Consider the following 26,191-nt stretch of genomic DNA (forward strand, 5'->3'; position numbering starts at 1 on the left):
TGAAGTACTTTTTCACCTATTAGCCATCTCTGATTCTGGAGGGGGATGATTGCCTCCTGAGGACGATGATTGGTCACCTAGCGACAGTGAAAATTTAGCTTTTGGTGCATCTGTCCATAATAATCACGCAACTAAAGCATCATGTGGCAGAGGCTTTACCTAACTGAGGACAGGGAGGCATACTTTCAATACTAAGGAAAGTTTCTGGATGTGGTAGAGGCTACAGAGGTGGAAAACGTAGCACTGAAACATCTGTGGAAGCAGCAAAGGTCGAAATAGCTATATAAATGTTGATGATGATGGCTGGGTGTATTTGAAAGATGAGAAAGAGGTGGATCAGACACACTAAGATTTTATCAATACTAAATCCACTGATATATATGTGTGTGTGTGTGTAAAATATTTTCATATTTAAGGTCTTTTTCGTTTTGTGTATGTTTTTCGTCACTGTGTATGTATGAGATGTGTGGTGGCAAAGAAATTTCCCCTTTTAGGGGATGAATAAAGCTTATCTTATCCTATACACACACATATATCCATACATCAATCCATTATTTGCCGCTTATCCGGAGTTGGGTCACGGGTCAGCTGCCTAAGCAGGGAAAAACCAGACATCTCTTTCCCCGGCCACATTCACCAGCTCATCCGGGGGGGATCCAAAAGCATTCTCAGGAAAGCCAAGAGATATAGGCCGTCCAGCGTGTCCTGGGTCTTCCCCCGGGCCTCCTTCTGGTGGGATGTGCCTGGAACACCTCATTTCGACTGCTTGTATTTGCAATCTTGTTCTTTCGTTCACTACCCATAGCTCATGACCATAGGTGAGGGTTGGAACGTAGATCAACCAGCCTTTTGGCTCAGCTCCCTCTTCCCCACGACAGACCGATGCAGAGTCCACATCACTGCAGACGCCGCATTGATCTGCCTGTCGATCTCCCGCTCCATCGTTCCCTCACTCATGAACAAGACCCCAAGATACGTGAACTCCTCCACTTGGGGCAGGACTTGTCAACCCGGAGAAGGTACTCCACCCTTTTCCGGCTGAGAACCAGGTGCTGATTCTCATCCCAGCTGCTTCATACTGGGCTGCGAATCGCACCAGTGAGAGCTGAAGATCGTGGCCCAATGAAGCCAACAGAACCACATCATCCGCAAAGAGCAGAGACCCAATCCTGAGGCCTCCAAAGTGGATCCCCTCAACACCTCGGCTGCGCCTAGAAATTCTGTCCATAAAAGTTATGAACAGAATCGGTGATAAAGGACAGCCTCGATGGAGTCCAAACCTCACCAGAAACTATTCTGATTTACTGCAGGTGGTGCAGACCAAGCTCTCACACCAGTTGTACAGGGACCGGACAGCTCGTACAAGGTTGTCCGGCACTCCGTACTCCTGGAGTACCCCCCACAGGAGTCCCCAGGGGACACGGTTGAACGCCAGTCCACAAAGCATATAGCCTGGTATCACACAAACAGTGATGAATGATTTTAATAAAACTGTGTCCTCTGCATCTAGACTGCATTTAATCACTAAAAAAAATTTAAAATTACAGTGTAATTTTGTAAAGACTTCCACCAAAATTAGATAAACCTGGATTTTGAATGTGCTGCCTTTCAACGGTAGCCCATTTTGTGTGGATGGACAATTGTTAAACAAACAGTTCACTGAAACATGAGCAGTAATTTCACCTGAAACTGTGCATTTAGCTCAGTACAGTAATAACTAACATGATCACTGAGTGTCTAAGTCACAGATCACCGCTTGTTAAAATCTCCAGCATCAGAATAAAGAAAATGGGATTTAAACAACCCTGAACGTGGCGTGGTTGCTGGTGACAGAGAGGCTGGCCTGAGTATTTCAGAAACTGCTGATCTACTGGGATTTTCACACACAACCATCTCCAGGGTTCATAAAGAACAGTCTAAAAAAGCTTTAATATCCAGTGAGCAGCAGTTGTCTAGACAAAAATGCTTTGCTGATGTCAGAAGTCATATCACAAATCGTCTCAAACTGGTTCCTTGAACATGACTGCAGCAACTGTGTGATGCTAACATGTTAATGTGGACAGTATGTGTATAATCTACATCCTATAAGTATGTAGATCACACAATTAAGATACCCCTCGACCCTATCTATCTATCTATCTATCTATCTATCTCAGTTAGTGGACAGTTTTCAGAAAAAACACTTCAAGTCTTGGAGCATAATGAGTTAAATCTCCTGCAGCTCCATATTCCACCCGCAGAGTTGTTTTCTCTCTTTTCCTTTCCTTTCTTTTCTACTGACTTTCTTATAGATACTAACTTGTACTGTTATTGCCTTTACAGAGTCTGTCGATGTCACATCTTAAACATTCACTGCCATCTGCTCTATCTGGAAATAAAGAAAGGATAAGAACCTGGAAAGCAATACACAGAACACAGATGTGACCTTGTGGGCTACTGATATGCTTTACATGATTAGGATAAATCATAATTTCCTGTATCATTGAAGTCTCTTTAAAGGAAATGCTTGGTAACCGTGTTGGGTATTGACAGCCTGTTTTTATGTGCAACATCAGCCTTTTTCCACAAAAGCGTGATAATGCAGTGTAAACATTGTCCTGTAGCGCCCTCTGTTGGATATATCTTGTTAAAGAAGTTGACAGCCACTGTGATCCACACAAAAAATGGAAAATCTATTCTTTTGAGCTTTTTATTAGGAAAATTAGGGAAAAAAAGCTAAATAAAAGGATCTACAAATAATGGAATTTCAAGTGTGATTTATTTCATGCTAAAGCTTAAATATCAATCAATATAAATCCCCAGAAAATAAACAGTAATAAATATAACAAATCAGTCAACAGTGAAAGAAAATTGCCAGTTTTCCAAAGAGGAAAACAAGAGGAGGAACTCAAGTAATAAAAGATATGAAATTCAATTACTCAAACAGTACAGATATTTATCTCAGCACTGTAAAGACACAACAGATCATCTGGTAAGATTACAGAGAAAAGTTCAGTGTTCTCAAGTAGGGGATCAGATTAGAGACTTGGTGGATACATTCATGGTATTTAATCTGCTATTCATCCACAACACTCATCAAAAGTTCCAAACCAAGTTAAGGTTTTAACCAGAGTAGCAGAGCGTTAGATTGATTTTAAGGAGCATCTTCTGTGCTTCATGCAATCCTGCACAGCAGATATTGAACCCCCCTCTTTTTTTTTTTATAACTACAACTACAGTGAACTACACCCAAGTACAATTAGAGCAGGCTTTGTAAACCACAGGCGTTTCCACAAAGGGGTTGATTGCATAATTAGAAATTGACGCTATCTTCAGATACAGTAGTTAACGCTCTCCGCGTAGAGTTCATGAGTACAATTCAGGAAAAAATATGATTGTTTCCAGTGTCTTGTAATCTCCAGTGAGGCCCATTAAGGTACAAAGTGAGAAAGTTTAAACGCTCTCAGTCAAACATGAAAGAGGCTAACGGGTTACCTTTACTGTAACTTCAATCTGATACATAAATCATTAGATTTTCTTCCGACTATTCAAATCCTGTAGAGACTTGGTAATAATTATCAGGCCCATCTTCATAAAAAGTGCTGAAAACACCTGGCAGCTTAGACATTCTGCACCACATCTACAACACACTTTGGTTTTCCTCAAGTTCAGTCCACACACATGCTCACACACATACACCAGACAGTCAGTATAAAAATGTACTCATTCAGTAGTAAGCACGAGATAACTGTACATACAGACTTCGTTAGTCAATTTAAATCTAGACTTGTACCTCTGTGTGAAGGAGAAACACTCCACCAGAAGTTTTAAATCAACCATCATCATCATCATCCCCTCCCTCTAGTATACCAATGCAAAGTAGAATACAAAGTAAATACAAACGCTACCCTTCAGTTAGTGTTGAAGATACCGTTTTAAATTCGCTGCTGCAAAAACAAACAAAATTACATTTATTTAAGAGGAACCATAAAAAAAAAAAAATCACAGCTCAACTGCTTTGATTTTTTCCTCCAGCTTGTACCGACTGAGCTGCTCAAAAAACAAATCAGCTGAGTGGCACTGCAGCAGTGTGGCTGCTAACACAATGCTGGAGAGGAACCAAATATTAAGAGCTCCGTGGCTTCAGACGCCCAGTGATACAAGAACGACGCCAACCCCGGCAAGATGGAGGAACGCTCACATCACCTCATATACAAGCTCATTAAAACAAGACCAACCAAGCAGAGACGCCGGACAATTATCAGAATCAGTCAAGTCTAAAGTCTCAAAAGGAATAAAGAAAATTAAATGAGACAATCGAGTTTCTCAGAAAACAAGGGAAGAGATGTGAGACATACTGGGCACTTTGTGGGATGTTTTGACAGTGACATACTTTGACTGAATCATGATTGCACAAAGCCCTCACTTATCAGCTTTTGAGCCGTGTTCCTGTTAAATCCAGCCCTTTTTTTATTATTATTTTTAAACTATTACTTTGACACGTCTCCTTCCGGGGTTTTACATTTTCTAAATCCTTTATAAAAGGGGTCAACCAACACACTCCAAACAGAAGGGAGCAAAAACATCTGCTCAGGTTGGAAAACTAAACAAGTTTTAATAATTTATCCCCACTCAGATCAATGCACATTAAACCCACAGTTTTCAGTTATTTCACCATCCTGGTACTTTTTAATCTTTTGTAACCCAGCAACACCAGAATGTGACAGATTACCAAGCAGGATATTATTTGTTTCTGACAGCGATTAGAACAGAGTTTTGTCTTTTCCTGCTCAGTCTGCTCTGTGTAAATGCAGCGCTGCCAATTAAACACAAACAAGTTCCTGTTTTCCAAGATTTTTGTGATCGACTTCTGTCTTATGAATGTCTGCAAGCTTTACTTGTAGAGTACTTCCTTCTCAGTCTATGGAAGTAAAAAAAAAAATCCTCTTGTTTAACAAAGCTAATGAGCTTCCTCCACTTCACCAAAGTGGAGCTTGACATGAAAGACTTGCACTTATCTATGTTGCCGCGAGAAAAAATCAATTTTTTACGCCACTTCCAGTAATGTCGCAGCTAAATTTAACAATTTTACATCCTGGTGTGACCGAGACGTTGGAAGGAGGAAAAGTCAAATTAACTTTCTGATCAAGACTCGAAGGATTCATCAAGTTATTGTTAAGGGATATGTTAAGAAAATAAAAAAAACATGCTTTTTTTCTGCAAACTGCTTCAACAAAGCTCTTTGGTACATTTCATCACCACAAAAAAATGTTAGTGACATGAAATGTTTTTTTTTATAGACTTAGAAATGGAGTTAAATGCGTCAAAAAAAAGGCTGTGTGTACCTGAGAAAGATTAAAAAAAAAAAAACAAAAAAAAAAAAAACACCAGAACTGAGGCGTGAGTGTAAAATAAAAGAGCTCCCCTCACATTACAATCAGTAACATCAGCCACACTTTGTTTTCCAATTTCTAATTCAGTCGTCGCCCACTCTCAGCTGAAAAGAAAAGCAGCAATCAAGAAGCTTTTCTGCCGCCGTCTCTAGGGTTGCTAATGTGTGAGAACCCTAAGGCGAACATGTACACACACATACACACATTCTCTGTTTTAATCTTTGCTGGACATATTTCACCACCTTTTACTTTGTAGCACCAGCTACAAAGTCTTGTTAAGGCCAGCTCATTAGGAGAGGGCCATCTCCACGGCAACAGCTGGGAGACATCACGTCTTACTTGATGTAAACTGGATGTCAGTTCTCAGGACTGTTTTTGGTTTTAAGAGTCGGGTCAAGCAGCAGGACTTCAGAGCATTGTTTAGCCTTCGATACTTTGACGTTTTTGGAGTGTGCTTGTGAGCTAAACTGACTAATTTTCACGTCTTCTCTGCGGCTACTGTCAGTAAAACTTGTCATCGATGCGGAAGTGAGGCCTGGTGACGTCATCGGGGTTGAGGAAGACTGATATGGATTTCCCAGGGTTCTCTGTGACTAGCTGCTGCAGTCGCTGCGCCAGCTTGTCCTCCGAAGGAGAGATGATGCCATTGTTTGAGTGATGCCCGGGGGATCCGTGGCCGTTAGTGTTAGCCGTTAGCTCCTTCTTCAGTTGGCCGGCTTGCCGAGCCTGGTCCAGAGCCGCCCTCAGGTGCTCGCTGGGATCCGAGCGCACATGAGCGAGTTTCCTGGCGACAAGCAGAGTCTGGCTATCCGTCAGATGCTCCAACATGTTGCACTGTGGAAGGAAGTAGTTTGGGCAGTTTTTACCCAAGATGCAATGAGCCAGGTCATCAAGGAGACCCAGGAGGAGGCGGCCAGGAGTGTCTGTATCTGGACAGGACAGATAGGCTGTTGGAAGTCTGTCACAGGCCCATAAGAGAAGGGTACGTAGGTGGTAGAGGCTGAGGCCTGTACGAGGACGAGCCAGGATGCGGGACAGTACCGCCTTGGCTGCTTGGAAAGCCTGGGCCATGGGGAAGGGGATGCACTTCTTTAACTGAACCTGCACCAGAAGGAACACATGATCAAAGAGCTAAGGAGAAGGATTAACATGCACACCCAAAAGACAGAGAAATTGAATGTGATGCTTTAAAAATAAAAATAAAAGATGTGCATTAAATGAAGAGCCGCACCTCACTGCGTGAGAATGCCAGCCTCCACTCCCTGTCAGGCCGACCACCCAGCGGAGAGCAGCAGGGCAGCAAATAGAAGCCAGATATGGCTTCCTCCTCTGTGATTTTACCATCCCAGAAGTGGTTGGCCGTCAGCCAACCTTGGGCAACAGCAGGCCAGCCCCGAAATGACACCACAGGCAGCAGGTCGTACAGAACCCGGCTAGAACCGGCCTGCAGGGAGGATGGCAGACAAATATCAGAACATCTCTAACCCAGTGCTGAATTTCAGAGTGTTGTTAAGTGATTTCTTGAAATATTCTTTAAATATTTGACTATAATCCTCTGAAATATTGACTTCACAAATAAATTACTTTTCAAGCGGAGCAATTTTGAATACATCTCCTTAATTAAATAGCTTGAGGTTCTTTATCAATTCAGATGGAGCATATCCTTAACCAGAGAAGCACCTAATCTGTACCTGAAGGATGATGGTAGTTAGAGGTCCATTCCTCTCCAGTCGGTCTGGAGTTGGGATGCCTCGCTGGGGGCTGCGCCTCAGCTCCTCTACAGCCTCGCTCACAACACCCCAGAACCAGTCTGTCACCAGGGTGGGAGAGAAGTAGCATCCATCTAGAGACTGAGGAGACCCCAGGGAGGGAATAGAGCCTTTACCTGAACATGGAAGGGAGGGAGGAGGAAAGATGAATCAGCCTGTCTATATAAATTCCTCCGCTGTTGAGCAGTTCTTATTTAAACCCACCTAGAGCCACACAAGACCCAAGAGATTTTCTATACATATTTAATCAGAAAAACAGTGTGTGACTGATGTGATGAATGGATAATGAAGAACTAAAATTTTATCCACATGTATAAATATATTTTGACAAATTAAGTTTCCTCTTCTTTATTCTCTAAAAACTGATGCTCACACAGCCGTATTCACAGAAGGTATCTGCTCATGTTAATGGTAATGCAAACAAAAGTTCAGCAGTGACAGCTCACTGCATGTCTACAGACAGTACCTGCCTCATCATCTTCCAAACCATGTCCTAACAATACAACAGTGTGACCTCTCCTCGTGTGGAACAACTTTACTAACCAAATATCTCATCCCAGTCGTCTTTTTCCCCAGTGTGAAAGTGAAACACTGGACTTTCATTCTCCATTCTGCAGCAACAACCACTTAATTCTCAAAGTTTCCCCACCATCCAATCAGGTTTCCTCTAAAATCAGCTAAACTGGTTGCTGGTTCTTTACTGGATTCTGTTAGATCTGTTCTTCAATTAAGTCTGTAAGTAATTATGTACAAATGTAAAAAGTCATCTTACGGCTGGCACAAACACAGGCATACCAGCATGTCCCATTGCATCAAAACCCGACTACATCTACATGACAACATAGCACGTCAAGTTTATTTCTCAGGCTTGTTTCACCTATTTGAGGAGTTCGATTATAAAAAGAATAGATGAAAATGTTCATGGCTGCAGGTTGTCAGGCAAAAGTAAATCACATCATTATGCATCAAATGATAGGTTTCCACTCCTTCCACCATGGATTGCTATAATACATTCATCCTTGGATTTTCCACTCTATTTTCTCCCTACTTATGCCCTCATTTTCCCTTTTTTACATTTAAATTCAATCAATCTTTTTTTCCTATCCACATGTACTAGGTGCCTTTATTCTCCTCTTAATTCATCTGTTCACATTTAGTTTTCTCTGACTCTCCTCAGGACTATTTCTCCTTCTCTGTTTTTGCTCTGTCCTTGCAGTGATTATCCGGATTTTCTACTCACCCATCTCCCCCTCCTCCTCCTCGTCCTCCTCAGCTGGAAGTCCATTTTCTTCCTGGCAGCAGATGCTCCAACGGGACAGGGTGTTGGAGTCGCAGAGGCGGAGGCTGAGCCACGAGTGGCACGGCGGGGAGTGCCTCATGTCCAGAGTGACAGGCTGGTTGCGGTCATGAAGCTTTAAGGCGGGCACCAGCAAGGTGAAATCCAGGTCAAAGTCCGCCCCTTTGGCGTACTCCCCCAGTTCCTCTGGGTTGAGATCCAAGACACCTTCTCGTGCCCCGCCTGACAGCAGAAGGTACTCGTTGGCCACCGGGAGGCGCTGGTCCACCTTCTGGACTAAGCCTGATAGGGTTGAAGGGAAGAAAGAAATATTTATATGCAACACATATGCAAAACTGGAAGTTTTTAAAATCTACAGACTTGATGTGATCAGCAATGAGCAGAGACGGGCACTGCAACAGGCACTAATGATCACTTCAGGGGCCTCACATGTGGTCAGCCAAGGCCACAATTCAATTTCCATCCAAGCTGCACAGCCACTGAGACCACACAGTGATTGGCAGGGGGACTCTTCCTTTTACAGATTCCCAGGAACAAAACAGAATAAAGTTACTAGATGGTTTGAGGTCTAACATAAAGTATTTTAGCGACATCTAGTGGCAAAGTTGCAGAATGCAACCAACGAAATCCATTCTGGGCTACTGTAGCGATATGGATCACTACAAAGAGGAGGACCCAAAAAATGTTTCTTATTTTAATGTGATTGTACTGCACTGAATTTAATTTCTGCTTAGTGGTCCCAGTAAATCCTTCACAGTGGAAACTTTATCCTGATTATCTGGAAACCTGGCAATTTGTCTAAAAGGAATTTGGATCAAGGCACAAGATATGTGCAATCAGGCGATTATCCATTTTTTGCTATATTTTAGGCCAGTTGCTCCATAACAATCCAGAGTGTTAAAAGAAAAAAACCCTCATTCTCCAATTTGAACAGTTTATATAAGAAAAAGTCTCCAAGTCTCCAAATCCCTTTATGACTACTTAGCTGTGTTGTATACTTTCCAGGCTCTGAACCCATGGGAACTGCAGCGCTGGGTTCAAGTAAATTATGTTTTGCCAATTTAAAAAGATCCTGCAGCCAAGACGGTGCTGGTCCACACCTAACTGCACATACTTTGTCAGAGGTAATGCTTGGACATTTCAAAATCCTCCACAGGGAAGAGTGTGAGCGCTCCGGCCTCAGTGTTTATCACCCTAAGGGCAGTTAAGTGACTCCGGAAAGCTGAAACGAGGGCATCAGACCAAGTCAGCAGGCCACGGCCAGGGGCGCAAAGCTGCTAACATGATCCCTCTCATCCTGTTACACTGGCACAAAACCTCGGTGGTAGGATGCCTTTTGATGTTTTTATGTAGAGGCATGTGTGTGTCTGCCAAGGTGTGTATTTGGATGTGAAAAATTGTGACAAGCAAAACGCAAAAAGAAAGGAAAAATCTGATAAACTCATAGTTTCAAGACTTTACTTATTGAAACTTAGTGTCAGTTTATATTAATATAAAGTATTTATCCATTTTCCTGTGTATTCCTACAAAAAGAGGCTATAAGGAGGAACCTGATGTAATGCCACCCCACAGGGCTCTATCAAGGAGAAAAAGCAAAGTAAAACGTGACACTTTGTCTCTAAAACCTCATATTTCTCTCCAAAAAAAGACATGTGTTCATGTGTCTCTGCATATGTGTATCTATCTATTATACTATCTACTATCTATTACAACAACTATACGAAAATGAAAAGTATGATCAGAAAGGGGGCAGAAATAAATAATTACTGTATCCTGTTCCTTTTTTTGGACTAGTAGTAATTTTAACTATTCTGTTGCTTTGCATATGTTTATTTTGAATAAAAAATGCTAAAAAAAAAACAGAAAAATAAATGATTTCCTTACTAATGGGACTCAGGAAGACAGAAACTCCACCTCCTGTTCGACTGGGTCTTCGGCATTTCTGAGCTCTCCCTGGACAATTTTAGCAGTTTGTGCAGAAACCAACATGAAATATTTGAGCAAAGTTTGACTTAATGAAAATATTACTGGCTAGAAGATAATAACTTGGTAAGAATTAGAACTAATATGCAGAGAACTGTACTTTTGAGTCTCATGTGTTATAATGAGAATGAGGTAGTGAGTGTTTTACTGTCTGTGCCCAGCCTATTTTAGTTGGGGTTTTTAAACACTGCAGACATACTTGCGTGTCTGGTTGGACCTCATCAACTCACCCAGAGCCTCTAACATAGAACTATACTACTGAAGCAGCCCTTTCCCAGAGTGGGAGCCTGGGTATCTAATGCAAAGTTATGGACCAGCTCCAATGCACCTCTGAAATTGTGTAGACAGAAAAAGGCTTAAAAAAAGAAACATTTTAATGATGCTGTAACCTGAGACTGCTCGCCTTTTAGAATGGTAATGACCCAGAAAATAAAGACAGGATGTGGCTGGAGTTGCTGCACAAAAACTGTCTGATAATCCTTGTGTGGGCCTGCTTAGAATCAATTATTAAATGTGCTCGCGTCACTATTATACTTCAACAACAGGAAGTAAGCCAGAAGCTCAAGCAGCTTAGAAACCCTTAAAATATGTATTAATCTTTAGACAAAGATAATAAAAGTAATCAGCTGTAGTTAAGTTTCATATAAACAGAACATGGTTTCAGGATAAACTTTATCACATAACAGGAATTTTCAGGAAAACATGCAAAGTTTAGTCCAGTCCAAACAACTATAACAAGGAACTGGTATAAGACTCGACCCCAAGAGTTAAAGAAACTTTATGGAAACAATGCCTTTGACCAGGAAATGGGAGAATGGACTGTCTATCAAAAGGTCAGATGATGCTACTATTTGATCAGAGCTATTAAAAGCACTGGACTGGACATATATGTTTTAGTCTGTTATACCTAACAGTTTCTAACCTGTTTGTTTCACCTTAAACAGAAAGAAATAAAATAAAAACTTTTCTTAAAAAGGAAATGCCTCATAACTCCCACTTTTTGGGATCTGCACCCCTGGTGTAAATTCAGTGACCCAGTACAAGTATCATTAAAAGACAGTGTTGTCATGGGACTAGATCTAGAAAATTAAAATGACTGTAAAGTCCATTCACACATCATTGGTCAGTTGTCCCCTTTCATTCAGACTTGCCTCTGAAAGTGATAGAAAGTGTGGAATATTTACAAATCATACAAGAATGGGCAGTGAAAGAAGTGTGTAGGTCTATGACTATAAGGTGATAATATAATAGTCATTCACTGCTTTCTGACTGCATGCCGTACTATCATAACATTTTATACTGGCATGCCAAGTATGCATGGTTATGTGAAACACAGTCCACTTTTCTATGTGTTTAGGACAACAGGAGCTAAAATGGTTACAGAAACTAAGGGCTGTTACCTCTAGTTCCCATCTGCGTGAATGCGCAAAAAAAAGGCCTAATTTCTGAAAAGTTTCTTCAAAAAGTTCCTACAGCTGGAAAGCAGCTAGTGTGTGTATTAGTGATGCGCGGGTCGGGTTTTTTTCCGACCCGCGGGTCCCGCTCTTTTAAAAAAATTGGACCGCACCAACCCGCCCCGCACCTCCGCTTCTATTTTTTTAACCCGACCCGACCCGACCCGCCCCGCCCCATTAAAACACATCTTATGATATTGACGAATGCTTTTATTTAGTCTGAGAAAGGTGCATATGGTCTCCTAAATTGGCACTGGAAACTGGCAACACAAAATGTATTTTCATTTGAACGTTAAGCCTATAAACATAAATAGGCAAATAAAGTGTTTTAAAGCGTTTAAGTGTTATAAAGCACATAGACAATGCTGCTGTTGTTGTCTGCACTGATTACCTCGTTGAACCTGTCCCAAACCTGTGATTTAGCCATTTGACCCTCTTTCTTCTTTTTGAAGGACGTAAACTACCGAACGAATGTTATTCAACACTTCTTCCATCTTTTGCTGCTTGTCTGCTTGGCGCTTTCTGCACGTAGTCTGCGTAGCCTACTACGCGCCTACGTGGACATTACGTTATAAAACGTGACCTGTGTTTAAATAACTGATAAATATTTTGTCTTACATATTATAGTAACAAAATGTAGACACTGATTAAGGTCTTTATTTTCAGTTTGACAAAAAATAAAATTAATAGATAGAACTAGATATTTCAGAATAGTAAACCACACCAACCCGCCCCGCAGTGAAGCGAAAATTCTTTGACCCGCCCCAACCCGACCCGCGGGTAACCCGCGGGACCCGCGGGTTAGGAGGCGGCCCGCGCATCACTAGTGTGTATGTGTCTGTTGCAGTTCACATTTTTACTGCACTGTGAGTGCATTTGTCACTACGTCTGACCTAGTCGGATTTCCACCTTGAAATGTTATGGAAAAGCACCAGGAGAGTAATTCCCACATGACACCGACATGTTCAGTTGCTATGAGATTAATGGAAAGCATTACATTTGTGACAGGGGCTTAAGCCACTGTTTCATTAAGCTATATCTTAACTACTACCCCCCTCCCCTTTAATCCCAAAAAGTCAGAGGAAATTAACTGGCAAAGATTTCCAATTCCTTGCTGCCCTTAATCAAAGCCGTCTGAATGACGTTAATAGATCCAAATTTCATGTCATGACCCCCCCATGTCTTTCGAGGCGGGAGCTTGAAGAGATGATTAAAAGGAACAGAGAAGATTTGTGTAATGGTATAAATGTATTAGCAGTGGGGAATATTAAGCTGAACTTGTTATTAATAAAACTAACATCACAAACCAGAATTAAAGAAAACTCAGAGCAGATTTGGTTTGAGTTCAGTAGTTAAAAGTATATCAGAGGTGGGTTAACTATATGCACAACTTGTGAAAGAAAGTATGACTCAACGATTATTAATATCAGATCAGTCGAGAGGGAAAGAGATTGATCAAAGCTAAGAGAGAGAAAATGTCGGAAAGAAAACCGAACATCAACAAGCAGACGTTCCTCTGATTGATGTGGTTTTATCTGCCACTGATGACTTTGGTTAAATAGGTGAGAAAAAGGAACATAATAAAAAAATAAAAGGGATTTATAAGCATTGTTTCCCTCCTGCATCATTCTGAGAGGAAAAACTGTACCATTTAACACATCCTTTCCAGTCTCCACATTCATTGCAGGAAGTCTGAGGTTTTTCCAAAGAACACAGTTAAATTTTTAATCCAAACTCCCAATTGGACAGCGGCACGCTTCTTTACTGGGAACCTGCCAGCTAACAAGTACACACATATACACACATAACACTAGAACAACTGTGCCTACAGACACACATCGCCTGAAAATAGAGCTGGAACGGAGACGGTCTAGGCTGGTTTCACAGCCACGGATTAGACTTAATCCTATCACGAATGTCTTGGAATGTACATTTCCATTAGAAGGAAGGTGTTTCCTTCAGAGCTATTTCTAGATTAGACTCAATTCCATGTCTGTGAAACGACTATTTGATGGCAATTGGCTTCTCCATCAGTCTCAGCATGTGTGGTAACAGGATACCTCCAGACTGGAAGGGTGGTTAGGGAATCCATTCTGCATTTACATAAAAAAAAAAGTAATGTTTTTCCGTTCATCACTGGAAGCTTTTAAGTGTGTTAACTTAAGTCTGTATTTAAATTGTATGAGTAGGAGTTATATTTTACCCATAGCAGTAAAAGAAAATGAAAACATGGCAGTGAGGCTGCTTTAAGTTGGGTAAATTAGTGCTGATGCTGTCAACTCAATTTCTAGTAAAGCGCTGATCTGTCTTGACGAAGGGGGCAACAATCTGACAACATCAGAACTAATTAAATCAAACAAATATTTTACATTTTCAGATGTTTGTCTGGACAAAACAAACCTTAAAACTGAACTATGTGACAGGAACAAAGCAGCTTATTGTTGATGGCAGAAATAACTGCTAAAGTGCATGGTAACTATGGTGATAATCATCCACCCAGTGGTGTACATTTTGTTGAATGCTGCAAAAATAGTCCTGCAGCTCACTTTGTGCAAGTGCATTACTTAATTTATAGTCTAAAAATGTGTGATGAAAAAATACATAATAATGAGCCAAAAAGTGTTTATTCTATATGTAGCTGAAACAGGTGCATAATGCTTAAAGTTCAGCCTCTGCAAGCCTTTTGACTGTGTTCCCTGTTTGGATGTCTAGCCTCCTTTTCCTCCCACTGTTGGTTGAAAAGTCCTCCATTATTAAGATTCTCCAGTGTGTCAGAATCATCCTCTCAAATTCCGATGTTTTAGAGGGACTGACTCTCAAGGCACGCCCCATTTCTCATTGTTAGAGGCGGTGATGTCAAAACGAGATGTATGGTTTTTCCTCTGTGTGACCTATTTCATTTCTGACAACAAAACTAATAAAAGCAGCACAGCCTGTCATTCAAGTCATCTTAACAGCAGTTCATCCAAAAAGCAGCAATTCAGTCTGTTAGAAATGATTCCAGGCTAATATTCTCGACAGGTTGTTATCAGTGCTTTCAATCAGTCCTTCTCTCAGCTTCCCCTCACAGATGAATTAATCCTAGACTCCCATTACTGCCACCAAGAGCAAGCCTACCCCTCTGCTGTTTATCAATTCATATCTTGGCAGGAGATTAGATGTTTAAGATGATAAAAAATTAAGAAGTTCCAATGTTATAACATTAAAGGTTTGCTTTTTGTCCCTTCATCTGTGTAAGCGAATGTGTTTAATATAAAAAAGGGCTGAATGTCTGAGCCACCTGCAGAGAGGAAGCTGTCAGTACCTTCCAGCTCTTCTTTGCTGCTTTAATGTCAGCAATACTATGATCTCAAGCCCTGCTAAATGTTAAAAAATAAAAAAATAAAAGCACTACTGCAGTTTTAATGTTAAATTTAAGGGCAGTGAGGCACCTTAGTCGGCTTGAGAGACCACCTAAAGCTGTTCCAGACTTTTGATAGTCCTATCAATGGAAAAAATCAGCCCTTCAAATGTCAGATTCGGCACATTTCTCCTGTAATAATTATTCTAGTATTTTTTCACAGCCCATTGGGTTCAGATCAGTCCACACAACTAGTGATGGGTTGTGTTGGAGCTTGTGTTCACACGCAGGTTATGACACGAAGTCAGATTTTTAGTCCAATACTCTGCTTGCCTTGTTTTCCACAATGGGAGAGCAAGAATACACACAATTACTTTAATGTGCAACTCAATCTCACATTTGCTCAGTCACAAAAAGATTAGCTTCTTATGAGCAGGTTTAGTTTGTTTGAACAATTATTATATCAAATATTTGGAAATATTACTTGTTTTACGCAGAAAAGGCAGCTCATTGGATTTTGAGACAGCTTAAGAACATGGAAATGTAATTAATCCAAATTGTAATGAGAGATAACACAAATAGTTTTAATCATCTGAAATGAAGATAAATCTGCACCAATACAATTACGCTCTCACTTAACAGCTACAATGCACATTATTAGACTCTTAGCCTAATTAATACTTGGTGGGATTTTTGAAGAAGTCACTATGTGAGTTGTTATTAAAACAAGTTTGGTGGCAAATCCTGTCACGCAATGTCAAAAGATCTCTTGCTCAACATAAATAGAACAATTTGAATTAAATTGGGTATCATGAACACACTTAATGGCGAATGTGATGCGACATCTGCAGCTACATTCGGTCACGGTGCGCGTCTGTGTCGGCTGATTTGTCAGAGGTTGTCAACTCTGTTAAATTAAACATCAGTGAAACTTGTTTTTGTGTCATTTTTACCGGAATGCCAGTTTTCCAACCATAAAACCTACAAAGACCATCATTTATGGCAGACAAGAGGTTGCTTATCTGTGCTGATTGGCACTTGTGTTTCTGAGCTGATGGAAAAGTCCAACTAATCAAATCAAGGATTTTATTCATCTTCTACATCTGCGGTGCCGTAATTCTCGCCTGGCTGCCAATTGCAGACGGGCTCTTGACTCTAAAAATGCATTAACAGAAAATTAGTCGGCCAGAACAGCCACCAGGCCAATCACACAGTAAAAAACAACAGCTAGACTCGGGGCATCGACACATTGATGCATGAGGTGGAGGGAGAAGACACAACAGCCACACAGAAGCCCACCAGCATAACAAGCTAGAGGATGAGATTACCCCGATACTGCATCAAGTATTACGATGCAGAGAAGCTACTCTGCTAGCATATCTGCTGTCCTGGATTGAATATATTAAATATAACATGCATCATACTGGCTAAAGGTTACAGCAAAGATATTTAGTCCAACAAAAAGTAAACAGTGATTTAAAAAAATCACCGTTTATAGACTGTAAATTAGAGGTTTTACTGGTAAAGGTCAACATGCAACAACTTTTGCTTGGTTGTGCAGTTTCTTTTCCAACACTTCTCAAAAAGCCACTTTTTTTTTTTTTTTACTTGTGTTTGTTCTGTCTCAGAGGAAACCAGCTCAGGTGCTTATCACCATGTCTATGCAACCGCCTCCACTTCTCACAGTTCAAAAACAAGAACGGGAGCACGAGCATGTCAGGTGGCCTGCCTGTAAAAGACGGTGTCGAAAAAAGCTGCGGTAAGATGCGCTGAAGCGTGGCGATCACTGTAGATATCAGGAAATGTCAGCAAATTTAGTAAAACTGTCAACATAAAAAAAAGAAAGAGAAAAGAAATTATTTTTCGGATAAAAAAGTTCAAATCTGGGCCCACGCAGATAAACGCTCAAGATATCAAGTTTAGATCAAAAGGTGTCATTTTTTACTGGCATCACAGAGAGGATAAAATCAGCTCTCAAGCTAGCTAACAAACCTTAAGATCTGGAAATCTGACCTGGGCCCAGATAATCTGCTCCACTAGCATCGTGGATCAATTTCTGCTTTCATCACTTGACTTTCTAAAGATTCATAAAGTAGCCTCCACTGTAACCGCCTGAGGGAGAACCACATTGTTTACTCAAACATGGGGTTTAAATGACAGTCTCTTCTTAAACCTGCCAGGCTGTGAAGAAAATCGGTGGATGTTTGTGTGCAAATTTAATCTTTTTTTCATTCCTCTTGTCTGACAGTGTGCAAAACCCAGGTGGGGATCCATCTACAGCTCAAACTTTATAAAAGCCTCTTGTATTCAGCATTCACACACACACATGCACACCAACACGAATGCACCTGCCTCCATCAGCAGGCCTGTGTGTTACAAGACATCTGCATAAAGAAGATGATATTTGCTTCCTGTGCTGCCTTTCATCCTCCACGGGGCCTTGAGCTCCTAATGTGGCAACCACCACATGCTTAACTTTATATTCCAAGAATCTAACGCAAACTTTCTCCTTCTGTTCAAAGTGTCAAACTTCTTTTTTTCCCCCCTTTCCACACAGTTGGAGCTGTCACAGCAGGTGGTGCAGGCACAAGGGTATGAAAATATCAGCAAACCATTGGTGATTATGCAGCCAAAGGCTGCTTCAAACCCCCCAAAGATATCAGGAGATTCTCTAGAAAGAGGCAGTAGGAGAAAAGAGAACCCGGGAAAAATTCCATCTGAACAAATGCAAAGGCAAGAAGGAAAAAAGAAACCTCAGAAAATGTAATATTTTCCTGTATGTGGTAGAATGATAAAAAGAGAGAAACAAGCCTGGTATCCACTTTGATTTGTGTGATTTCTCCCCGTGTGAAGCAGCCTGTGTGATGGCGTTATAAGCAGAGGAGGAGAAACTGTGAAACTTTGCAGAGATTTCTGTCAAGCATTGCTCTTCTGCTTTAATTTGACATAAATAGTAAAACTGAGTGCTCCAATAATCTAAGACAGAGACAGAAAAGGCTGAACTAAACATAGGAAAAAAGAAGGAAAAGAAAAACTAAAGGATTTCCTTTATTTTAATGGTGAAGAACTAGGCTAAAACATGCACAAGTGCAATGAGAAGGAAGACTTTCTGCACACTGAGCAAATATGCCTTGATTCCAGGATAAAAAGAGTGACATGACAGGAAGAAAAAAAGGATGTGGATAGCTAGGAGGGGGGACAGTGCCACCTATTGGACAAATTATTACACTTCACTTATTCCAGGTATGCAAAAAAAAAAAAGAAATAAAAGAAAAATAGTCAACACATGTGGACAAAACAGAGTTGGCCCATGCATAATGAAAATATGAGTCATGTACTGGATGTGCTTCAAACCCATGTCATTTAGAAACCAATTTGCATCTGAAATGTGAACATTGTCAATCCAAACGGCCGTAAATTATAACCTCTGGTGATGATGTGTCTGTTAGAGGATTAAATTTAACATGCTGCAGCTGGTCCATTATTGCACAGCAGACTAGGTCCATTGTGTTAAATTGTTTTTTTTTGTCACACATGCTTCCAACCTGAGGAAGAAAATGGGCCTGCAAAAGAGAAGCACATCCCATTTAAATGAAATCTTGCAGGTGTCCTTTTGACCTCAACTAAATCTTTGCCAAGTCCCAAGCGTACGACTCCACAAGCACAGCAGCTTACAATGTTTATGAGCATCGTTAAGTTGGTTGCTCTTATCTGTTTTACTTCAATTTTCCCTTCGGCATATATGTAAGAGAACATCAGGGTTTCATTCATTTACTGTTCTGCTGAAACAGAGAGATGCACAACAAGAATGACTGAAGAAGAAAATTTCTGCATCACTACTTAATTATGTCAAGTCAAATAAACCATGAGTCCCAGTACAAGCCACGACATGCCAGTCCAACATGTGAGACTGATTGTACTGGGCAGAGTGCAGGAGGAAATGTAGCAGTGTCACAGCGTGGAGCAGGGCGTTCCTGGAAAAGATTGTTCATTGCTCTTTCAGTCAGACTAGTAATAAAAGGTTCATGTGCATATGGTTGCTGAGTTATAAAAAAACAGCATATTTCCAAATAAATTACGCGAACATGTTTTTAAACTGAATAAGCATGTGTGAAGTTGGTCAGCCTTGTTAAGGAACTCCTCTATGCAACTCTGTTTCCACAACCACTGCTAAGCTTATTAATAATTAATTGATAGTAACTTTAATTTCAGAACATAAAAAATTAATAAGAGGATTAATCTTGACTTCAGTAGCAATTATGCTAGTAATATCACATAATTCAAAATAGAAAACAAACCATGAATACTTGGAAAATCATCAACTTGTTAAGGTGCAATTTTCTGATGGGAGTTGTTTGGCTGGATTTTACTACTTGTCACATATCATTACATAACAGTCATATCATTCACCTAAATATCCATGCAAACAGAACAATGCAGCCATGGCACGTATCAAGATAACTATGAACATTGCAAGAAACTGCTTAGAAATGGCCACAGCAATATTATACCTATGAAAACCAAGAAAGTGGACCACATCCGTCCAGCTCTGAGGTCTTTACACTGGTCGTCTGTCTGTAAGAGGACAGACTTTAAAGTTCTGCTGCTGGTTTATAAAGCTCTGAATGGTTTAGGACCAAATTACGTCAGTGACCTCTTGATTCAGTATGAACCTACCAGAACCCTCAGGTCATCTGGATCTGGTTTTTTATCAGTTTCCAGAGTCAGAACCAGACATGAAGAAGCTGCATACAGTTTCTATCCTCCCAGAAAGTCTCAGATCGGCTGAAACACTCAGTTTATTTAAAACCAGGTTGAAGACCCACCTGTTCTCTGCTGAATTTAAATGTTTATTTAAAAGTCTAAATCTGCACCTGTTTCTGTTAAGCTTGATTTTATCTGTTTTTATCAAGTGTTCTTTCTTTTACCTTTCTCTTTTGTTTTAACTTTAAATTATGCTTCTTTTTTTCTGTAAAGCGCTTTGAATCATCCTGTCATTGATGTGCTACACAAACTTGCCTTGATGAGCTACATCTCACAATCCATGGTACCTTTGGAGCCAAACACCACAGGACACACCTAGCGACTCCTAGTCCATGCTATGACAGATCACAGGTGATTTGGTGAGCTGAAACTGGCTTATACTGTAATGATTTCAATGCTATGGTTGCCTTCACTTTTTTGTATTCAGGAATTACACACTTACATATTTATCCAACTACTAATTAGAGAGATTTCTAATAAAGCTCTCAGGAGAAGCCTGATGAAGGTGGAACGGCTCAGACAGGGAACAGAGAGAGAATACTGTATATATACCTGAATATTACCAAAATATTATATACTAAAACTGTGTCTCACAATCAGTTCAGTTACAATTTATCTGTTAACAGTTCAATGCATCTTAATGTACTGCACCCTCAAACTGATATGTAACCATAAAACATTTATTTTTCAATGTAAACACTGAAAAATAAAATAAAACCCTTATGAGTATATACTTAAAAAAAATTAAACTGTAATATTAAAAAAAAAAACCTCTTTACATCTTTTTTGTGTCTGAGTGACACACGTCAGTACTGTACATACTGTACACTAAACACAAGTCTACCCTTTGCAGTCCCCAAATCACATTTAATGCTCACTGAACTAGCTTTAAGTCCTTAAACTCAGCTTTAATTTGTATGTAGCATGCAAGTGTATACTGGTGTGTCTCTTCCCTCTCTCAGACTAAGAGTGCCATGTTCACAGTGTGTTGTTAATTCTTTGGTAATAACATTTTTACCCATTCACTACTCTGTATTCCTCTGCCATTTCACACACTGATGTAGCATGAGCACAACATTTGAGCTACAACCCAAACTCTACTGCTTCTTTGGCGTTTTGCATCATAAAATGTAATAACTACCCAACTAATATAACACTGAGTAGGCTGCAAATGAAGAAATTTTCAAAATTTTTTGTCATGTAAACATATAATTAGTAATAAGGCTCCCTGCAAAGGCTCTTACACTTTGGATTTCAAACTTGGGGGGTCTGTGCTAATAATAACATTGTTTGGACTGTTTTTTGTTTGTTTGTTTTTTTACCTAGCATGTTGAAAATGAAGTCCTTGGCAGTGTGGACCTCTAAAGCAGTCTGGTCTCCAAATTCCCCCTGCTCCAGTAGTACTAGCTCAGACACTTGTGCTGACAGCTGCTCCAATGTGGCCCCTGAACGGAAGTCCACCTCTGATAGCTTCTTGGCAGGGGCTGGGGAGCGAGGAGTCACCGCATTCATTATGGACTCCATCTCTACAACCCTGTAGAGAGAAAAAGAGTAAAGCGAGATTATTTTAGGTTTGCAAGCCTCTGCAGTTATAATAAAACACCAGTGCTTTTGTAGATGCTTGTGCAGTGAAAACAGCTCCCCTGAGGGTAAAGTGGTGCCATTACAGTCACCGTAATAACTTGTTTTTCAATGTTTTTATTTAGAACGCTGGAACAAAACACAAGGCTATGTTTACATTAATTGGGGTATTTTAAAAAGGAGTCCTAACGTGTTTTCAAAGTCTCGCGAGAATCACAAAACGTTGAAGTTTAAGGCATTTGACAGAGAAAATCACTATTCATTTTAACAGCAGAAAGTTTAGCTTAAACAAGAAAGGGTTCCAACCAAAACTCAAAATAAACCTGCAAACCAAAAAGGCAGCTTAATAAAACTGAGTTTAGCACATTCTTTGGCGTTACTGGGACTCGTATTCTGTCTCGAACACAAACACGTGAAATAGTGACTGAGTTGCTGGAGTTTACGGATTAAATGTACCGTAAGCTAAACCAGCTGGAATATTTTTTGTGTTGCGGGCCAAGACTACTTCAGGTTTAGCCTTATATAAAGGGCCAATGCATTTGTCTCGGGCAAAAGGGATGTAAAACTGAATGTTATACAAATAACTAAGAAAGTTGTAACGTAAACAAAGTTGGCTCGAGTGAAATGACTACACGGCCTCTGCCCCATAAACTAGGTCAATTAGCAAGGCAGCTCCCACTATTCGTGGCGACTAAGCTAATAGCCAAAGAAATTAGCCTTCTTACTGCGAAGAGTCGCCACCCGCAGATTAAAAACTTGTAAAAGCGAATAAATTAACGCAGAAAGCAAACAGTCACATGAGAGCTATGCAATCATATTAGCACACATTAGACTTGCATTAATGCTCGGTTTTATTAGCAAATATTAGCCAAGTAGCTTTTATCAAATTAGCATTCTAGCCAATATGTCAGATAAGAACAATTAAGAGAAGTGTAGCGCCCTACATTCATGCAAACAAACAAAAGCACATTCCCACAAAAATATACAGGAACCACACACGCACGGATGCATGCATCCACAGGCACGCGGCTCGGGCGTCGTCAGCTAAGGAGACACGGATCACAGTGAAACGATTAGCTGTACGGCTAAAGCTGGACACACAACCTTTACACGGCGAAGCGATACACTTTCTTCGCTATCTTTTGACTTCACTGTTTTTGTGATCCCTGTGCTTCAATTCGCATTCTTCAGCTGTCATTTCCAACAGGTCCCAGGCACCGCCGCCTTCCCCCTGGCAACACCGTCCCAGAAATCATGGTCCCACTCAAAAGGATCCAGGGATAAGAAGTATGTGTGGCACGTACGCATCACATTACAAATCTGCACGTGGGTTTGTGAGGTCAGGTTTACGATTGAAAATGTGTTCGTGTCCTCGCAAAGAAGATAAATGAAAAGCTGTGGTTTCAATGGAGAGAAGCAGGGCGGATTCAAGACTGCACAGCCAGTGGTGGGATGTGTAAGCAAGCAGTGCTGCAGAGCAGAGATGTCCTTCTACCTGGAGGGCAGTCTGCTACGTTTGTTAATTATTCCCATGATTTAAGGAGCCTTGTCCACCCCTTGTTTGTTACACCATAACATGCAACTATATTCCAATATAATAACACAAATTAATCAAGCTATTATAACAGAAGCTGAGACCAGGTGTTTTGACTTGTATGTGGGGATTAGGTGAGGACATATAGGGACAGTAGTTGGGTATGGTGTATTTGTTTAATCATACAGTTTAACATTTCAGAAAATAAATAAAAAATATTAAACTAATCATGTTCTGACATATAGTATAAAAAGTGAACAAATACCACTATTTCCTCAACCCTGTTTTTTTTTACTAGCCATTAAGTGACTTCAAAATGGCTAAGAAGAAATGTCATTTTAGTAGATGTCAATCACATAATGTTGTTACTAAATTTAAGGAAACAGTTCCAATATTCCACAATGTCTCTCTGAAAAGGAAGGTAATCCGTCAGAAGAGGCTGGCTCCTTGGTTTAATTCACATCTATGTACTTTAAAACAGACTTCAAGAAGATTGTAAAGAAAAAAGTGTTCATCTAATATAGAAAATTTTCACTTAGTCTGGAAAGAAAGTTTAATAGTACATAAGAAAGCCCTTTGCAAAGCTAGAACAGTTTATTTTTCATGACTGATAGTGAGGAACAAGAATAATAAGGTTTTTTTCAGCACTGTATGCAGGCTGACTGAGAGTCATAGCTCTGTTACGCCATGTTTTCATTTAACTCTTAGCAGTGCTGACTTCATGATTTTCTTCACAAATAATTTTTTTACAGCAAAAATCCATGACATGCTTCCCATTTCTGTTGCATTCTCATCAAGAACAGCAGTTTTAGAGACGTCTGTAAAACCTGATTCATGATGTGTTGCCATGTTATCCCACCCAAACTGTTCAAGGAAGCTTTTTTTTATTATCCTAATTAATACTTATTTTTTTGGATCTGATCAATATATCTTTAAGTTTTAAGGCCTTTAAGTTTGCTGTGGTCAGACATCTACTTAAAGAACCAACTTTTGGTCCAGGACTGTTAGCTAATTAAAGACCTTTATCCAATCTCCTCTTTATAAAACAATGTTAAAAAAAAAAAAGATTCCAACCATGTGTCCATTTACACAAAATAAATCTGAAGAGTTTCTGTCAGGGGACATCATAGCACAGAAACAGTACTGGTGAAGGTTACCAATGATCTCCCGATGGCACTGGATAATAGACTCGTATCTATTCTCATCCTCTTTGATCTTTGTGCTGCATTTGATACCATTGATCCTTATGCTGTTACAGAGCTTGGGCTTGTTTTGGGGATTAAAGGAAATCCACTTTACCATCCTTTCCACCCTCAACCAGTTGAGACAGATACCCACCCTTCCTGAGTTTGGCTCTGCTGGAGGTTTTTCCTTCATGTTGAAAGGAAGACTTTTCCTCTCCACTGTTACCCAGAATTCCATTAATGCTCAAGATGGGCATTGAAATGTTGAAATGGGGTTTGATTAAATCCACTGGTTTCCTTGGCTCAGTAATTATTTTTATTAACTGACTTATATGAGCTCAGTTATTATTATAAACTGGACTAATGTTGATCTTGTAATGGATTTGTTTTTAACGGGATTGTAAATGTCTTGAGAAGATTTTTACCACAATAAAGCTGAATTGAACAGAATTCTTAAAATGAGCACAGCCCAATGAAAGGAAGAAAGAAGAAAGATTGAAACCCAGTGTCTCATTTTTCTACCCCTTTCAAAAAGTATCCAGTCAAATTTATCCTCGGGAGTTTCCATCTCTTCTCAGGCTTTGAAAAGATGTCACAGAATAAAGCTGCTTTGTATTCTGAATGACAGGAAAACATGTTCATAGCAGCTCTGTCAGAGAAAATGTGTGAAATCTCCCCCTTTTTGATAGTGCCACTCTCTTAGTTCGTGGATTTTTCTATTTTTTTTTATTTTTTTATTACTCTTACATCAAATTAATTGAGACATCCTACACAGATGACACTACAGAGTGAAATTGACAACTTATTCTAAAAGCAGGGATAGACCACTTGTGAAATTCTGGTGGATACTGATACCACTGTTAGAGATAACAATCTAGCTAGTACCCAATATATGAGGTATTTCAGCAAAGCCAATGGAACACAACCAGAATACACCAAATAAATAGCAAACATTGCTATTGGTTGATGTTATCATACTTACCAAATGTCAAACTGAATATTGGCTGATACTAATTTAAGAAAGATATACTCTACATGGGTTTTCTTGACTTACAGCATCAAACAGAGTCATTTATGGGAATTTATATTAGTGGAACCACTCTAAGTTGCGGAAGTCCTGACTGGTTCTATGGTTTAGTTATTCCCTTCACTCATATTCTGTTTCTCTCTGTCAGATCTTAAATACAAAATTCATCCGAAGGACTATTTTAAGTTACCGTAATTAGGTTCATAACCAGGATTTTTTTTTTTTTTTTTTAGATTTTTTAAGATGGAAAAATGGCCACACACTGAGCATATCCATAACTCTATCCATTAATCTATTTTTTGCAGCTTTTCACGCAGGTAACAGTAGAGATCAGAGATCTTCAGACTTCCTTGTCTCCCTCCACTTCCTCCAGCTCTTCTGGGAGTATGCTGACGCATAACCAAGAAAGCAAAGAGATAGGATGTCTCCAATGAGTCTTGGGTCTGCCCCAAGGCCTCTTCCGACTGAGGTATGCCTGAAACACATCCCCTAGGGCTATGTTTCTCAATCCTGGTCCTCAGGACCCATTGCTCTGCATGTTTTAGAGGTAACCATTGTTTAACACACCTAAATTAAATGAATAGTTTGTAAACAGGCTGCAAAGAACTTGATGAGTTCATTAATCTGAATCAGGTGTGTTAGTATAGGAACATTTTTAGGACATGCAGGGCAGTCGGTCCTGAGGACCTGGACTGAGAAACACCGTCCAAGGGATGGCTGAGAGACACCCTGATTAGATGCCCATCTGATCGTGTTAACTGACTGCTTTCAATCCTTTCAATGCAGAGGAGCAGTGGTTCTACTTTGAACTCTTCCCATAGGACAGAGCCAGCCAACCTGCAGAGACGGTTTATTTTGGCTATTGTACTGTATTTATCCTTTCATT

General features: G+C 40.1%; 1 protein-coding gene and 1 long non-coding RNA gene across 7 annotated transcripts; one reads left to right on the forward strand and one right to left on the reverse strand.

The window, feature by feature from the left end:
- Positions 1-2,739: 2,739 nt before the first annotated feature.
- tmem102 (transmembrane protein 102) lies at positions 2,740-23,157 on the reverse strand. Of its 6 annotated transcripts, none has more exons than XM_041985134.1 (6): positions 22,713-23,157; positions 21,302-21,513; positions 8,382-8,720; positions 7,064-7,257; positions 6,604-6,816; positions 2,740-6,473 (listed from the first exon to the last, which is right to left on the reverse strand). In XM_041985134.1, the coding sequence occupies exons 1-6, from the start codon at positions 22,742-22,744 to the stop codon at positions 5,874-5,876; spliced, it is 1,590 nt and encodes a 529-aa protein (XP_041841068.1). In that variant the 5' UTR covers positions 22,745-23,157; the 3' UTR covers positions 2,740-5,873. The 6 variants fall into 6 exon arrangements, with proteins under 6 accessions (XP_041841068.1, XP_041841069.1, XP_041841070.1 ...); XM_041985135.1 differs by having other exon boundaries at positions 22,558-23,157; XM_041985136.1 differs by having other exon boundaries at positions 22,564-23,156.
- On the forward strand, positions 22,573-25,831 carry LOC121639703. Its single transcript, XR_006010241.1, has 3 exons — positions 22,573-22,639; positions 22,768-22,847; positions 25,623-25,831. It is a non-coding gene; the product is annotated as an uncharacterized LOC121639703 (long non-coding RNA).
- Positions 25,832-26,191: the final 360 nt, after the last annotated feature.

This window comes from Melanotaenia boesemani, chromosome 5 (assembly GCF_017639745.1).
Source record: "Melanotaenia boesemani isolate fMelBoe1 chromosome 5, fMelBoe1.pri, whole genome shotgun sequence".
NCBI classification, from domain to species: domain Eukaryota; kingdom Metazoa; phylum Chordata; class Actinopteri; order Atheriniformes; family Melanotaeniidae; genus Melanotaenia; species Melanotaenia boesemani.

Bases quoted from the DNA above. Each gene is read 5' to 3' on its own strand.
- tmem102 (XM_041985134.1), bottom strand. From the start codon at position 22,744: ATGCGAATTGAAGCACAGGGATCACAAAAACA. The intron at 8,721-21,301 runs GTAAAAAAACAA...CAACCCTATCAG, and splicing joins CTTCATTTTCAACATGCTAG to GCTTAGTCCAGAAGGTGGAC. The intron at 6,474-6,603 runs GTGCGGCTCTTC...CTTCTGGTGCAG, and splicing joins TGGCATTCTCACGCAGTGAG to GTTCAGTTAAAGAAGTGCAT.